A 15,568-nucleotide genomic window follows, 5' to 3' on the forward strand; every position below is an offset into this window, starting at 1 on the left:
GCCCATTGAAGGTTACAAACAATCAACCAGACCCAAGAGTTTCAGTAGTATATAGATACTTTAAAATCATTTCTAAAAATTTGGCAGCTGAGAAAAAAGCTACTGTATTTACTATATAAGTTTAAATTAAAGACTTTACATGCAGGCAGGTCTCTCTTTGCCACATATTTGTTATAATTACAAAAATATGCAGCTAACAAAATTCATAATTCTTGTTAGAATCTTACCTGTTGTGAGTTGTCACAATTTCCTATACTGAGAGAATCTGATGGCTTGTCAATAGAGCTAGAGAAAAGAAACAATACTTAAGCAAATGGAAAATGATATAAAATCAGTTTAATAGACTAAATTATAGGAAGTAAAATTAAAACCTTTTACTACCTTAAAGAGAACTTTGTATTGTTTATTAGTAACTATTTTATATATCTATTTGCATATTTGCTTTACTTTTGAATTTGATTAACTTTAATTAATGAAAATTCAATTAGAAATATCCTGACTGCACAAAGTTAAAAGGATAACAGAGTTGGAAGGGATCTTGGAGGTCTTCTAGTCCAACCCCCTGCTTAGGCAGGAAGCCCTATACCAGTGGTGGCAAACCTTTTTCTTACGGCACAGGTGCCCATACCAATTCAATCCTCTCCATCCACCTATGCATGCATGCGCGACCCCCCAGCACATGCACGCATGACCCCTCCCCAGGCTCTGGAGGCTTTCCTGAAGCCTGGGGAGGGCAAAAACAGCCTCTCCTACCCCCCTAGAAGCCGGAAACAGATCATTCCCGAACTTCCAGTTGGGCCGTTGGGACCGTTTTTCACCATCAGGCTTCAGGAAAGCCTCCAGAGGCTGGGGAGGGCAAAAAATAGTCCTAATGGGCAACCAGACGTTTGGAAATGATCTGTTTCTGGCTTCCAGAGGGCCTCTGGGGGAGGCCGTTATCGCCCTCCCCAGACTTCAGGAAAGCCTCCGGAGGCTGGGGAGGGCAAAAAACAATCCCAATGGGCCAACCGGAAGTTAGTTCCCGAACTTCCAATTGGGCTGCTGGGGCCATTTTTCGCCCTCCTCAGCCTCCGGAGGCTTTCCTGAAGCCTGGGGAGGGCGAAAACGGCCTTCCCCAGCCCCCAGGAAGGGCAAAAAATCAGCTGGCCAGTGCACGCATGTGCACCAGAACTGACAGCTGGTGTGCCAGCAAATATGGCTCCGCATGCCACATGTGGCACACGTGCTATAGGTTCGCCCTCATGACTCTATACCATTTCTGATAAACGGTTATCCAATCTCTTCTTAAAAACTTCCAGTGTTGAAGTATTTACAACTTCTAGGAGAAAATTGTTCCACTAATTAATTGTTCTACTGTCAGGAAATTTCTGCTTAGTTCTAGGTTGTTTCTCTCCTTGATTAGTTTCCATCCATTGCTTCTTGTCCTGTTTAATTATTTAAACCTAATCTTCAATCAATTCCAGTTGTAATTATTAGAATATAAATTTATTTGCAAGCATTTTTTAATGTGACCTACAGATTTAATCAGGAATGGAATAACCCAGGTTGTAATCCCCTCTCAATCACATAAACTGCCAGGGTGACATTGGGCTAGGAATTGTCTCTCAGCCCAGCCTATCTCAAGAATTTTTGGGAAAATTAGTCTTATTATGCTGTCTTCAAGTTCTTGAATGTAAGGTGAGATATCAGTCCAGTAAATAAATGAATGGAAAAGTTTTCAGTATGACACTGGATTTCAGACTGATAGTTTATGTGTAATGCTCAAGAGATTCTGGTATTCAGATTAAAAGTATACTAGTTTGGAAAAGGCAGGAGGAATTGAAATTAATCCAAGTCTCTTTCAATCATTTATTTTAACAGAAAAGCTATATATTTTTTAATATGATGTTTCTTTCTAGCAATTCTAGCCGCATGGTAGCACAATGGTTAGAATGCAGTATTTCACTCTGCCTTTAGCTAGGAGTTCAATCCTGACAGGCTTAAGGTTGACTCAACCTTCCATCCTTCTAAGATCAGTAAAATGAGGACCCAGATTGTTCGGAGCACCATGTAGACAATGCAAACCACTGTAAATCACTGTGGAGCAGTATATAAATCTAAGTGCTATTGCTATTTGGAACATTCAAGTAATCTGAGCGTCTTAAAACTGCCATTCGCAAATTTACTCCACAAGTAAATTAACTTGAAAAACCACTGTAACAGAAAGAACAAGGGAAAATCAATACAATACATGGATGATGCTGTAATTCATAAAAAATAGGGAAAGAGTGGCTTGAACGAATTACAGTAATGTAGGTCAAATGTAGATAATGAATCAAGCACTATAAAGAATCAATCAAGCAAAAAAGATTAGGCCAGGTATACATGCTGGAATGCGTCTTTTTAACTGGAATTAAGCTATACATATTTGCTTGTAGAGAGCTCTTCTATTATTCCAAATAAATTTATCAGGAAACACTGATAAAAATTCAAGATTTCAACATTTATTGTCATGGCTGTTCAGCAGAACAATAGTACATAGCCTATAACATCACTGATTTGGTAGAAGCTATAGATAAGAGATACAATACTGAACATCTCTGGATAGGCATATTGTATTAAAGTTAATAAATTGACATGTTATCAATTGTTAAATATCGTTAATAAATTAACATTAAAATCAAACTTTAGGTGCTTTTGTGACTTGAAGATGGAATGCATCTCTATCTTGATCACAAAGTTGCATAAATGCTTTGAAATATAATTTGAAAAATACCTTAGTCAGAAACATTGATTTTAACCTGTGGCATGAATACTGGAGAAAATGAATTTGGCACCTAGAAATGTACTTGAATTTAACATTTCCAACAATAGCTAAAGGAACTTGAATTCTGAAGTGCTTGTCTGATAAAGGCAGTGGTATGACAACCTAAATAGTAACACATTTTTAATCCAAACATAATAAAATATTTTGAGAATATTATGTTTGATAGAACATGTTAAAATAAGTACAAATCTACCCTAGTGTCAAGCCGGCCTCCCTCAGTAACCAAGAAAGAAATCACTTAACTCCATTTTGCAGAAGTAAGAGTACTTTTACTGGTTATGAAAAGATAGTACCTAAGCAAAGCAAGATCTGAGGCAAAAACACGCGAAATCATACATATCAATATGTGACCAAGCCCCCTCCCCCTGGCAACCCTCATCCCACTATCCAATCTGTAAATCCCTTAGGTGTCATGTGAGTTCCATTTTCAAGGAGCATCATCAGGTAGGTATGCGGATGGTTGGCCTTGACCGACACCAAACGCCAATCTCCAGCATGCGCAGTAGACGGCGAGACCAAAACTCCCACTCTACAATCTCTCCTGTACTAAAGCTTCCCCTCCCAAATACTAGCCCCCCTCCTCGTTTCAATGGCAGCTGAAAGCAAATAGCGAAACAGAGGCTGATATCTGGCCCTCCTTCAGGAAAAGAAGTCATCCCTGCAAGAAAATAAAACAATAGAAAAGACAGCATAAGACATGTATGATGCAAATATGATCAAGGCTTATCAGGGTACTTAGTGTAAAACTTCTGTAAGAGTCTAGGAGCTCTAACTTGAGATTTATCCACCCAGTGAGCCTGGGAGGGGGAAAAATGTTTCCAGGATACCAGATATTGAATTCGATATGTTTCCTGGAATCCAAGATTTCCTTAACCTCAAAGTGTTGCTCTCCCTCAATAAGAAGAGGGGCAGGGGGTGGAGGTAGGGGCGCACGAAAAGAAGAAGTGTGCTCTGGTTTCAACAGGTTGACATGAAACACAGGATAAATCCGCTTAAGATGCTTTGGTAACTCCAATCGTACAGAAACAGGATTAATGATTTTTACAATAGGGAAAGGACCGACATACTTTGGCCCTAGTTTCTTTGATTGCTGGGTGGTTTGTAGAAACAAAAATACATGATCTCCTACTTTGTACTCCCTTTGCTTCACTCTCTTTTTGTCAGCCTGTTTCTTGTGCGCCCGATGAGCAGCCTCCAACGCCTGGCGGGTCATGGGCCAAATTTGGCAAAGCTGGTCACTCCACTCGGAGAAGGACAACATTTGTGTTTTTTCTCGAGGCAACTCAGGAAGTGGTACAAAGTCCTGTCCAAACACAACTCTAAAAGGGGTCAAGCCGGTACTGCTGTGCACCGAGTTGTTGTATGCCACCTCAGCATGTGGTAACAGTTCAGCCCAGTTATCTTGCTGATAATTGATGAAACACCGGAGGTACTGTTCCAAAACAGAATCACAAGATCCATTAGTCTGAGGATGGTGGGCGGAACTTAGGCCCTGGGCGGAGCCAATTCGTTTCAGAAACTCCTTCCAGAAGAGGGAGGTGAACTGGACCCCCCTATCCGAAATTATGCTTTCAGGTACTCCATGTAACCGGTACACATGTGAAATAAACAACTTAGCTAATGATTTAGCTGATGGGATTTTGGAACAGGGTACAAAATGAACTTGTTTGGAAAACAGGTAAGTGATTACCCAAATCACGGTGTTGCCTAAACTCTCTGGCAATTTGACAATGAAGTCCATCGATATCTCCTTCCATGGGGCCTCAGGCCAGGCCACACCTTGGAGAAGGCCCTGGAATTTTCCCGATGGGCGCTTTGCGGCAGCACAAATGGGACAACTGGCTATGTAGGACTCAATGTCTTTTTTCAATGAAGGCCACCAAAATTGTCTCTTAACCAGATGTAAAGTCTTTACAAATCCAAAATGGCCTGCCATTCTCGAATCGTGGGCCTGTTGAAGAACAATAGTTTTCAGGGCAGCAGGAACATATAATTTAGCTCCTACCCAAGCCAGTCCATCCTTCATAGTGCATTTGTTTGGATGTTCCCTGAACCTGTCATCGGACTCAAGGCCCTCCTTGAGTTTGCACATGAGGTCCGTTGTGACATCTAAATTCGAAATGCCTTGGCTTCTAGTAATCCCTGGGGCAGCTAGACTTTTTGCTGGAATGACTGGGTGAACTACACTCAGCTTAGAGATGTTGCATTGGGGAAGCCTAGACAAAGCATCAGCCATGAAATTCTTCCCCCCCGGAATGTACTTGAGGGTAAAGTTGAAACGGTTGAAATGTTGCGCCCAACGCACCTGTTTAGGAGATAGCTTACGTGGGGTCTTCAAAGCTTCCAAATTTTTATGATCAGTCCATACTTCAAAAGGGTGTTTCGCCCCTTCTAGGAAATGTCGCCAGGTCATCAAAGCCCATCTGACCGCAAAAGCTTCCTTCTCCCATATAGCTCATTGTCTCTCTGTCTCCGTCAGTTTGCGAGAGGTGTAAGCGCATGGCTGCAATTTCCCCTCAGCGTTCGTTTTAAGTAATACTGCCCCCACCGCCACATCACTGGCATCAGCTTGAACAATAAATGGTGTCTCCATATCTGGGTGTTTCAAAACGGTTTCAGCTGCAAAGAGTCGCTTTAATTTCTTGAAAGCGGCTTGAAACTCCATAGTCCAATTCAAAAGCTTACCTGGTCTAGGCTTGGCCTCCCCTTTTGACTTTAGGAGATTTGTAATGGGCAGAACAATGCTGGCGAACAATGGGATAAATTGACGATAAAAATTTGCAAATCCCAAAAACCTTTGTAATTGTTTGCGGGTGCAAGGAGGTGCCCATTCAGTTACAGCTTGGACTTTTCTGGGTCCATCTTGATGCCGTTGTGGGAGATGCAGTAGCCCAAGTAATCAATTTTCTCTTGATGAAATTCACCTTTAGACAATTTGGCATAAAGTTCTGCCTCCCGGAGGTTCTTGAGTACTGATCGTACTAAAGTCACGTGTTCATCACGTGTTTCCATGTAGATAAGGATGTCGTCAAGGTAGACCATCACACCCTTGTACAGGTGTTCATGTAAAACTTCATTTATTAATTGCATGAAGACAGCTGGTGCCCCCTGTAGGCCAAACAGGAGTACTCTGAATTGAAAACACAGTGGGCAGTTAAAAGCAGTTTTCCATTCATCTCCCTCTTTGATTCTGACTCTGTAGTAAGCCTCCCGTAGGTCCAATTTCTTGAAGATCTTCCCTTTACCCAATTGGGCCAACATATCCTTCATCAGAGGGAGGGGGGTATACATTTTCCAAGCATACACTATTAAAATTTTTGTAATTAACACAGAGACGAAAGGAGCCATCTTTCTTTTCTCTAAACAACACAGGGGCGGCCACATGTGGCCTAGCAGGTTCAATAAACCCCCTTTTCAAATTTTTGTCAATAAACCTCCGTAATTCCTCCATCTCGCATGGGGTCATTGAGTAAATCTGGGGTTTGGGAAGTTTTACTCCTGGGAGGATCTCAATGGTGCAATCCGTCGCACGGTGAGAGGGTAATTTATCAGAGGATTTTTTTTAACGTCCTTTAGGTCCCAATATTCTTTTGGGATTTTCTCCTCCCCCTCAATTTTTTCCTGCACCATGGCCGCTAGGTTAGGTTCAGCATTGGTAATATTGGAAACCCTCCCATCTCCCTCAGGGGGTTTAGCGGATCGGATGCGCAACCACCCTTTCTTCCAGTTGATGTGTGGGTTCCATTTACGCAACCAGGGTAAGCATGAGAGGTCGATCCATCCCCGGTGCCACAATGAAACTTAATGTTTTCTGGTGATCTCCCATCCACATGTCTATAGGTTCAGTCAGAAAATGGGTAGCCCTCCCCAGCTATAGACCTATCTAGCTGGCAAAAAGCAATGGGGACTTTCAAAGTTCTCAGTTTCAAGCCCAGTTTTTCCACCTTTTCCTGGCTAACAATGCAATGTGTGCATCCCGAGTCCCAAGCATTTTTGCTTGGGTGCCAGTGGAGGGCACTTTAAGTTCTACTGGGATGGTCATGGGGCCCGATCGGGAACTTACCAGACGGTCATCATCAGATTCGGTTTCACTTTCCCCCGAGGACAGTTGTTCTTCTCTTGGGATGGGAGGGAATTGCGCAACAGGTTCCGCCCCTTTCATGGCGGTGTTCCTTCTCTTCCCGGGTTGTTTGTCTGGCTTCCTCTCCCCCCCCCCGGCAGAAAGTTTTGGGCCAATATTTGAGTGGCAATTTGCTGCCCGGTGTCCCTCCTTTCCGCAACAGAAGCAGGTGGTATACCGAGGTTTGCTTGTAGACCAACTTTTTCCTCCTTTCGGAGTTCCTTTGGGGGGATTGGGAGGGGTAGCTTTCTCTTTCTCACTGTCTTCGCGGTACTTGTCTCTAGCTAGATCGATCTCGTCTGCTGCCAATTCGTACCAGCATTGCAAGTTACAGCCCCCCCCCCCCCGTTTACACAGTTTTGGTATATATCTTTGTTTAAGCCATCCATAAAACTGTCCATTAAAACTTCTTCCGACTATTCCCGCATATAAACGGACAATTCATGAAACTCTTGTATGTAATCAGCCACTGGGTTCTTCCCCTGGGTAAGGGTTTTCATTCGGTTCTGGCTTCCGCTCCATGAGCGGGGGTCATCAAAGCGTTTCCTCAGGGTGGCCATAAACCTATTATTGTCTCTCAGCAGGGGGGAGTCATCGTTGTGCAGGGCAACCATCTATGCCGCTGCCTTGTTCTCCAGTGCCATGGTAACCATTCTTACCTTGGCTTTTTCTGTGGGGAGATCCTCTCTGAACTGTTGCATGAAATTCCAGACTTGGACCAGGAAAAATCCTAGTTCCTTTGGGTCACCTCCAAATTTCACACTAAGTGGAGGAGCTTTTGCCATCCGGCTTCTGCCGTTCTCTCCTCTGGGTCTGAGAGATCAGCTTCTCTTTCGGGACCGCTCTTGCGTAAACGTCGCCTCTCCCAAGCCTCTTGAAAGAGTTTCATAGCCTGGGACATCATAAGGTTCTCCTTGTTGGCGTCCTGCCAAGCAGCTGCCAGCCACCAATGTCGCCTTTTGGTAATTCCAGTCGGAATTTCCTCAGGATCATACTTCTGTCCCACTCCCAACGACCACCTGGGGCATTCCTCCAAATTCAGATCCGCCATCCGCTCCGTCTTCAAGGGAAACGAGGATGCAGCCGCCCCCATGTCGTCCTCCTGGTCGCTGCCTGGGTAAGACATTTCTTTGAGGTTTTGGTTTTATTTACACTCCCCTCGGAAGGTGTTAGCTCTGGGATGAGTGTAAAAGTGAGATCTTGCTTAATGTCAAGCCGGCCTCCCTCAGTAACCAAGAAAGAAATCACTTAACTCCATTTTGCAGAATTAAGAGTACTTTTACTGGTTATGAAAAGATAGTACCTAAGCAAAGCAAGATCTGAGGCAATAGCGCACAAAATCATACTTATCAATATGTGACCAAGCCCCCTCCCCCTGGCAACCCTCATCCCACTGTCCAATCTGTAAATCCCTTAGGTGTTATGTGAGTTCCATCTTCAAGGAGCATCATCAGGTAGGTATGCAGACGGTTGGCCTTGACCGACACCAAGCGCCAATCTCCAGCATGCGCAGTAGACGGCGAGACCAAAACTCCCACTCTACAATCCCTCCTGTACTAAAGCTTCCCCTCCAAAATACCAGCCCCCCCTCCCCATTTCAATGGTAGCCGAAAGCAAATAGCGAAACAGAGGCTGACACCTAGTCTGTAAAGGCCTAATTTGGTGTAAATTTTGTGATTTCTCTCATCTTCCAGGTTCAAAGAAAATTACTTAAACCTAAGTCCTTAACAAAAAAAAATATCTTGCCAATCCTAACAAGTGATATATTGTAAGCAATGAAATAAAGCTGGGAAAAGTTACCACTGTCTTCACATTGTAACGTCAAATGCAGTAATGATTAACAGAACCTAATTTAAGCCACAAGTACAATTAAAATCATCCAGGTAATTCAGGTAATAGTAAAATTTCTATAAAGTAACAAATTGTTTACTAACAATACAGATTTCCTTAAATCTTGTTGAGGATAGAACGATGTTATGGATAATACCCTGTTTTCCCTAAAATAGTATTATCATTCATAACTCTGGTATCCTAGTCTTTGTCTGAAGGGCAGACAAAAGAAGTCTTGGAATGTTCTGCTTTAAGCATGTATTTGAATACAGTACTATACTATTTCCTCTTAAACAAACAAGCATTTACATAAACATATTTTAAATGTCCATATTTTTAAAACTGTAACAAAGCTTCCTTCTTTTATCACTTATTCATTCAAACAAGATAGTGATCCAAACACAAACCAGTACCAATATAATCCAGAACATGTTACTTTCATTTTGTTGCTTAAATAATATTTGTACACTGGAGGAAAAAGTATTTTTAATATGCACAGTCTCTGGAGATTCTCAATCATCCAGAACCTGGTTATCACAAAGGTGCTTTTCAATAAGCAACTGGACTTTGTTTTTTTCTTTGAAAACACTTTGCTTCTCATCCAAGAACTGAATTTTGTGAACTGAAGAAGCTTATTGGATGACAAGAGAAACAACTAGTTACTTGTAGCGTATTCTTTCTACTCCTGACATGTCTTTAAAAAAATCTTTAAAAATTGTTTTATGCCACCCAGAATTGCCTGCAATGAGATGGGCAGTAATATAAATTCGATTAACAAACAAATACGATTCTAATGCTGTGAGTTTTGGTCTTCAAATTAAAAATAAATTTAATCTAAGAATTGTAAACTGTTAGATGATTTTGAGTTTGTAACAATAAAAACAAAAATAATATTTTATTTTTAAAGTGAAAATATTTAAATGAGGCACTGAACCTAGGCACCCTTCAGAAATTTAAAATAACTTTGTAAACTATTCTCACAATAAAGTCTAATCTTAAATCTACAACGGTTTATATTTCAAAAAGTGTCTTAATGCTCTAAGCCTATATATCCTAAGCCTATGCTTTCACTGAATCTAGTTAGGGCAACAAAAATCACTACTCTCCCAGCTGTGCAATTCACTTAACAACCTTAGTGATTCACTCAATGATCACAGTAAAACTGGTTGTAAAATCTGGTTTGGTCACAACTTGCTTGACATGCTTAAAAACTGCATCACACTTAGCAATCAAAATTCTGGTCCCAACCATGATTGTAAGCGGGGAATATCTATATAAAATGCTACAGAATCAGTAGCATTTATTTTCAAGTGCATTTATTTAAAATAAAAAACACAGTGGCTCAAGTGCTTAAGTCAGCGGAGAAAGTATATTAGTCCTACCACCGTGTGACTGAGTGAGTTCCCTTGCATCAGCTGCTAACAACCTTACATGCAGTTCAAAAGCATGTAAAAGCAAGTAAACAAATAGGTATCACTTAGGTGGGAAGATAACAGCGTTCCATGCTTCACTGTAAGCTTTGTGCTGCGGCATGATTCTGACCATATGATCATAGAAACATCTTTGGACAGTTCTGGCTCAATGACTTTAAAAAACAGAGATGAAGTCAGCTACAAGAGATAAAGTCAGCTACAACTAGTGGAATAAAACCTACAGTAGTGAAATGCTATTTTAAAATAAAATAGCATTTCACTACCTAAGTTTAGTGATCTTTGTCAGAACTTGATTATTCCAAACTTAACTGACAAAAAGAATGACAAAAGGTAACTTGAAAATTTATTTAATATAAAGGAGTAAACTGGAAAATATATTAAAAAGTGTATATTACATTTCTGTTATTTAACACTTTCTAAACATGTTTAAACTGGAACAGATTGTATTTTTAAGATACTCAAGTTTAATGTTGAAATTTATTCCAGCATAAAGTCATGAAAAAGTTGGCTTGATAAATAGCTGCCTAAATATTGCAGTTTTCCTTAAAAATATAAACTTTAATATCCCCTGATAGTGAAAGTCTATCTCTGACTATCAAGTAAGTTCCTAAAACCAATTAAAACTGAAGTATACAACTACGAGGAATTTAATATGGTTTATCCCAGTATTTAATAATTTTTGCTTTCTATTCCTTAAAACATTAGACTTTTACTGATATTTGGAGGGGTGGGGCTGGGGAGGCCACACTGAAACCTTAGATGGGTTACATGCAATCTTGACATCTGAAATTACATTCCCAATTTAGATGAAATGCTGAATATCTATCAAAATATAGTTTTCTTTCTCAAACCAAAAGCATTAACAGAAAAACATGGTCAGTTTTCCTTCCATAACCTAGATAATACGAGAGGATAGGAAGAAGCAAAAGCGTCATATGACAGTAAAGTTCCTGCTCAGCTGAAATCACATTAAAATTTAAAAATATTTTCAATATATTTCCTATGCTTATAGCTGAAATAAATTAAACCTCACAGACCATTACCACACTATTTTATAATCCAGTTTAGTAGATATCTATTCATCTACAATTAATACAATATAAAATGGACTACTTGCTTCTGGATAGGACATTAAATTTGGGTAAAAGAACATACGAAGAGTGGTGTCACAGGTATATTCTTCTACAGGAATGGTGCATCCTGAAGTGTTCAAATATCATCATTAGATGTGAAGCATTCATTCAATTCACAAGTAACTATTGAAATAAAAGGCACTTCATTTGTTCATCTATTACTACTAACTTAATTGAGCAATTTGTGTAGTGGACCTTCTATTATTTGTTTCCTTATTACACAGTATTACTGCAACATAAAGTATACAAATTGAGGTACATCAATGTGCTTTAGAATATGCACTTTTAGTCCAAGATATAAAAACCCATACAAAATATTCATGATGCCAGAGATTTTTAAAACACTAATTACAAAATCAAAAAACGTTTAGGAACTGGAAAAGTTAATGCAACTCAGTACAGTGCCATATTTGTGTAATACCAATATAATATTAGTGAATATATTTTTTTTTATATTTGGTTCAAAATATTTAAACCACTTAAGTAAAGGTCACCAGAAATCAGAATTCTTACGCTGCAATACAAGTGTGTTGTTGAACTGTGATATTATCCTTTCCTAGAATGCTGATGTCAACGATTGTTTAAAAATGTTTCATCTCATTTGCAACCCTTACCTTTAGACAGGCATCTATTGAAAAGCTGCTCACTGAATAATGAACAGGTTTTTTTTCCACCCACATTAGGATTAAGAATCAACTATTGAACTGGGGCAACCATATTTATTTATAATTTTATCAGCATTTGAATTCAGCTCTCCAGACAGAGGCTGGAAAAAAAAATCATCCCTCCACAACAGTGAGAGAGAAAGAAAACTAACTGAAGTATAAAAGGCAGCACAATTACCCGAAATCTGAATCTGGACCATCAGGAGTCATGTGTTCTGGGTCTGTGCCATTTTCTAAAATAGGAGGCGTTTTCCTGTGTTCCATTGTTAAGCCGTTGACTGATTTACTTGAACTCTGTAATGATGGCCAGGCATCTTTGTTATTACTGTTGGGTCTGGAAAGAGGTGAAAGTAAAAGAGAGTTCAAGTTATAGAGAAAATCTTAAAACTGAAACATTGGGGAAATTATTCCTCATTCCTTAAGTGATGCTGAGGAACGGGAAAATCTTTAACTCAAATTGTAGTGTCTGCGTGTAACACTAGAAAAGTAAAAGTGAGGAAGGGTTGCATCAGGTAAAGTGGTTACATTTGTATTTGTGAATATGTAACGGTCCAGGCAAATCTGACCATCAAAATCTAGAATTCTTGAAGACTTTATATTGTCTGTTTTTTATTATTTCTTGAATATGGTTCATCTCCCATCTGATAAACTGTATGCCTATACTCTCAATACGAATTTTCCCTGGGCCGGCTGCATACTTCTAAACTGTATTAGTTATTGTAAACCTCAGCTAACCTACCTTGCTCTTAACCCCTTCCCATCTTTGAATCCCCAACACTTTTACCAATAAGCACACATAAACGAATTAGGCTCCTCTGGAATGGAAAAGGAATGAACAGTTTAAATAAAATTTATATCATCATCTTTAGCTATTTAGATAATTTCCATAGGAATACATGAACCCCTGTTCATATTAAAAGGAACATGATGATAGCTGTTTTCTTCTGCTTGTTGATCTAGTAGTTTTTCCTCGTTACTTTTAGAAAGTGCTATTTATATGTAAAAATAAAAGAATTCAGAACCTTATACTATATGTTACATATGTGCAACATGTTCGACTTACAACATTTCATTTAGTGACCGTTCAAAGTTACAACGGCACTGAAAAAAGTGACTTATGACCATTTTTCACACATGACCATTGCAACATCTCCATGGTCATGCGATCAAACTTCAGATTCTTGGAAACTGACTCATATTTATGATGGTTACAGTGTCCCGAGGTCACCTTTTGTAACCTTCTTACCAGCAGAATCAATGGGGAAGCCAGATTCACTTAACAACTGTGTTACTAACTTAACCACTACACTTTACAGCTGTGGCAAGAAAGGTTGTAAAATGGGAAAAAAGTCACTTAACAAATGTTCCACTTAGCAACATAAATTATGGTTGTAAGTCAAGGACTACCTGTATATGCTCCAGCATTGATTTTATGCAATATAGAAAGTTGTGGATTCTCAAAAATGGTTTAAAAGAAATCAATATGAATATGTATATATGCATTTTAAAACTATATAAGCTGGTAATGGAACAAAAAACTCTGTTACAGTTTTTCATTTTTGAGATTTTATTTACAGTTTTTCTTCATTAATGCTTTTATCCTCTCCAGCAATGAAAGAAGATAAAAAGAACACAAATGCTTCAGTTCCATTTTTCAAATGGAGAATAACAATCTCCCAAATTATTATCAGCTATCCTAATCTCTGCTCAAAAATGCACAGTATTCAGAATAAATTGATACCAAAAAATATGTTTTAGATGAATGTATTTATAATTGCTACTGCTGCCAAGTTTTAATAAAATGGGCTTCCTAAAAATACCTTAAACAGAAAGTAGGAAATTGATATTTCCTACAGAACAGGCAAGTTCTTTAGTGACTTTTTCCACAACACATATATGTATCAAAAATCTTAATGAAATATTATTTGGCACAAATTACATTAGCATTTTGAGAAGGAGGCCATCTCTGCCTGCCACTTAATACCACTTCTTTTAGAAACAAAGATAAATAAGTTAAAGAGCTAAACTCAGTTCTTTTTTAAAAAAAAATGCTATTAAGAAGGCTTATTAGACTCTAGGATTTATTTTGATTCACTTTCATGTTACTTGCTTTCTTTTAAAGTCTGATAGTGAAGACTTAAATGCTGGGTGGCAATCTATAAACTGAGAGAATCTATCTTTGGGTCAAATAAATATATCACAAATGCCATTTTGACGTCAGTCAATTCTACACAAAATCATTTTGCAAGAGTGATTATGAAGCTTTAGATTCCTTCTTTGTTGCGACAGGCCACATCAGAGTTTGTTGCCATTTCAGAATGCAATGCTGTTATTTCTCATTTTCTTACCCTCCAACTCATTTTGCGAGAAAACTGAATTTTTCAGTTGATGTTTCCTTCGATATATATTTCTCTCTTGAGACAGATATCAAAGTATAACTATATAGCATATAATCCAAACAAGACACACAAATTAAAAAGATCAAGCTGATTGTCCTATTCATCTGAAATCAATCGCTTGAATTAAGAAAAGTCTAGACTGTACTTATTACAAATTTTGCTAATATATTTTTAACTTCACAAAGTTAAGTTCCTAAACGCTTCCTTTAATTATTTCTCAAGATAATTCTGAATCAACACGGGACAAAATGACAAAGAAATATAAGACCCTGCTATCTAAAATATTATTTGAAAAGTATTTTTACTAAGCCATTAAAAAAAAAAGAACTTATTCTTGATCATCATCCATTTGCTCTAGTCATCAACTACTGGTATATATTGCACCAACCCTATCCTATTATTATACTATTAATTATTTTGTTTTCTCTTAGATTAATTAAAAGTATACCTAACAAATGTTTTAACACAATACTTTCTAAGCATAAAATTACTTGTTTCTAAATAATAACAATGTACCCATGTTAAGATACGCAGTGAAACTTTTAACTTGAGAAAACTATCCTAAAAAGTAACAGACCCACAAACTGTTAAATAGCAGGACTGTGTAAGTCACTTGAAGGACAGTTTGCAAAACAACCAAAACATTACTTTAAACTTGCTTCCTGAAGTATTCCATCTACTTGAAGGCTCAGTACAATCACTTTGAAGGCATTCTGATGTCATCTGAACTTTTATGTGCATGTAGAAAAGACACCTGACTAGGACTGACACCAAAGAAAAATGCTGGGAGCAGCTGATACTATTGAAATAACATCTGCTGGAGAATTACCCATAAGTGCATATGCTGAAAATTTCAGATAATTGATATTTGAATACACTTCCTCTCAAGTATTATAATCTAAAAATCACCAACGTACTATAGCTCAAATATATAGAAGCACAAATCAAATAAGGTACCAAATGTAAGAAAATTTACATGAAGATATAATTTTATTTTTCAAAGGCTCTGTGGAAATATTACCTTCTTCTAAGTCTAACCAATTTGTTCAGTTTGTATTACCAAATTGAAGACCAGGTCTACTTCATAATAATAGTTTATAAAACATTTATTCAGAACATCAGTCGAAACTGAAATGAATTCAGATTATGCCACAAAAACCTATCAGCATGGTTATGTCTGTG

At 38.4% G+C, this 15,568-nt stretch overlaps 1 protein-coding gene across 8 annotated transcripts in view; it reads right to left on the reverse strand.

Annotated features, from left to right (window-relative positions):
* The window catches only part of CNOT4 (CCR4-NOT transcription complex subunit 4), an 82,454-nt gene that overhangs the window by 23,860 nt on the left and 43,026 nt on the right, over nucleotides 1-15,568 (reverse strand). For 4 of the 8 annotated variants that reach the window (XM_081958263.1, XM_081958262.1, XM_081958264.1 and 1 more), the window contains exons 8-9: nucleotides 12,166-12,321; nucleotides 228-285 (exon numbers count right to left, since the gene is read on the reverse strand). In XM_081958263.1, coding sequence (XP_081814389.1) covers nucleotides 228-285; nucleotides 12,166-12,321 — 214 coding nt within the window. The remainder of the gene's footprint in view (nucleotides 1-227; nucleotides 286-12,165; nucleotides 12,322-15,568) is intronic. The other 4 variants (XM_081958266.1, XM_081958265.1, XM_081958269.1 and 1 more) reach the window with 1 other exon arrangement.

This window comes from Natrix helvetica, assembly GCF_964273705.1.
Source record: "Natrix helvetica genome assembly, chromosome: 6".
Lineage (NCBI taxonomy): Eukaryota > Metazoa > Chordata > Lepidosauria > Squamata > Natricidae > Natrix > Natrix helvetica.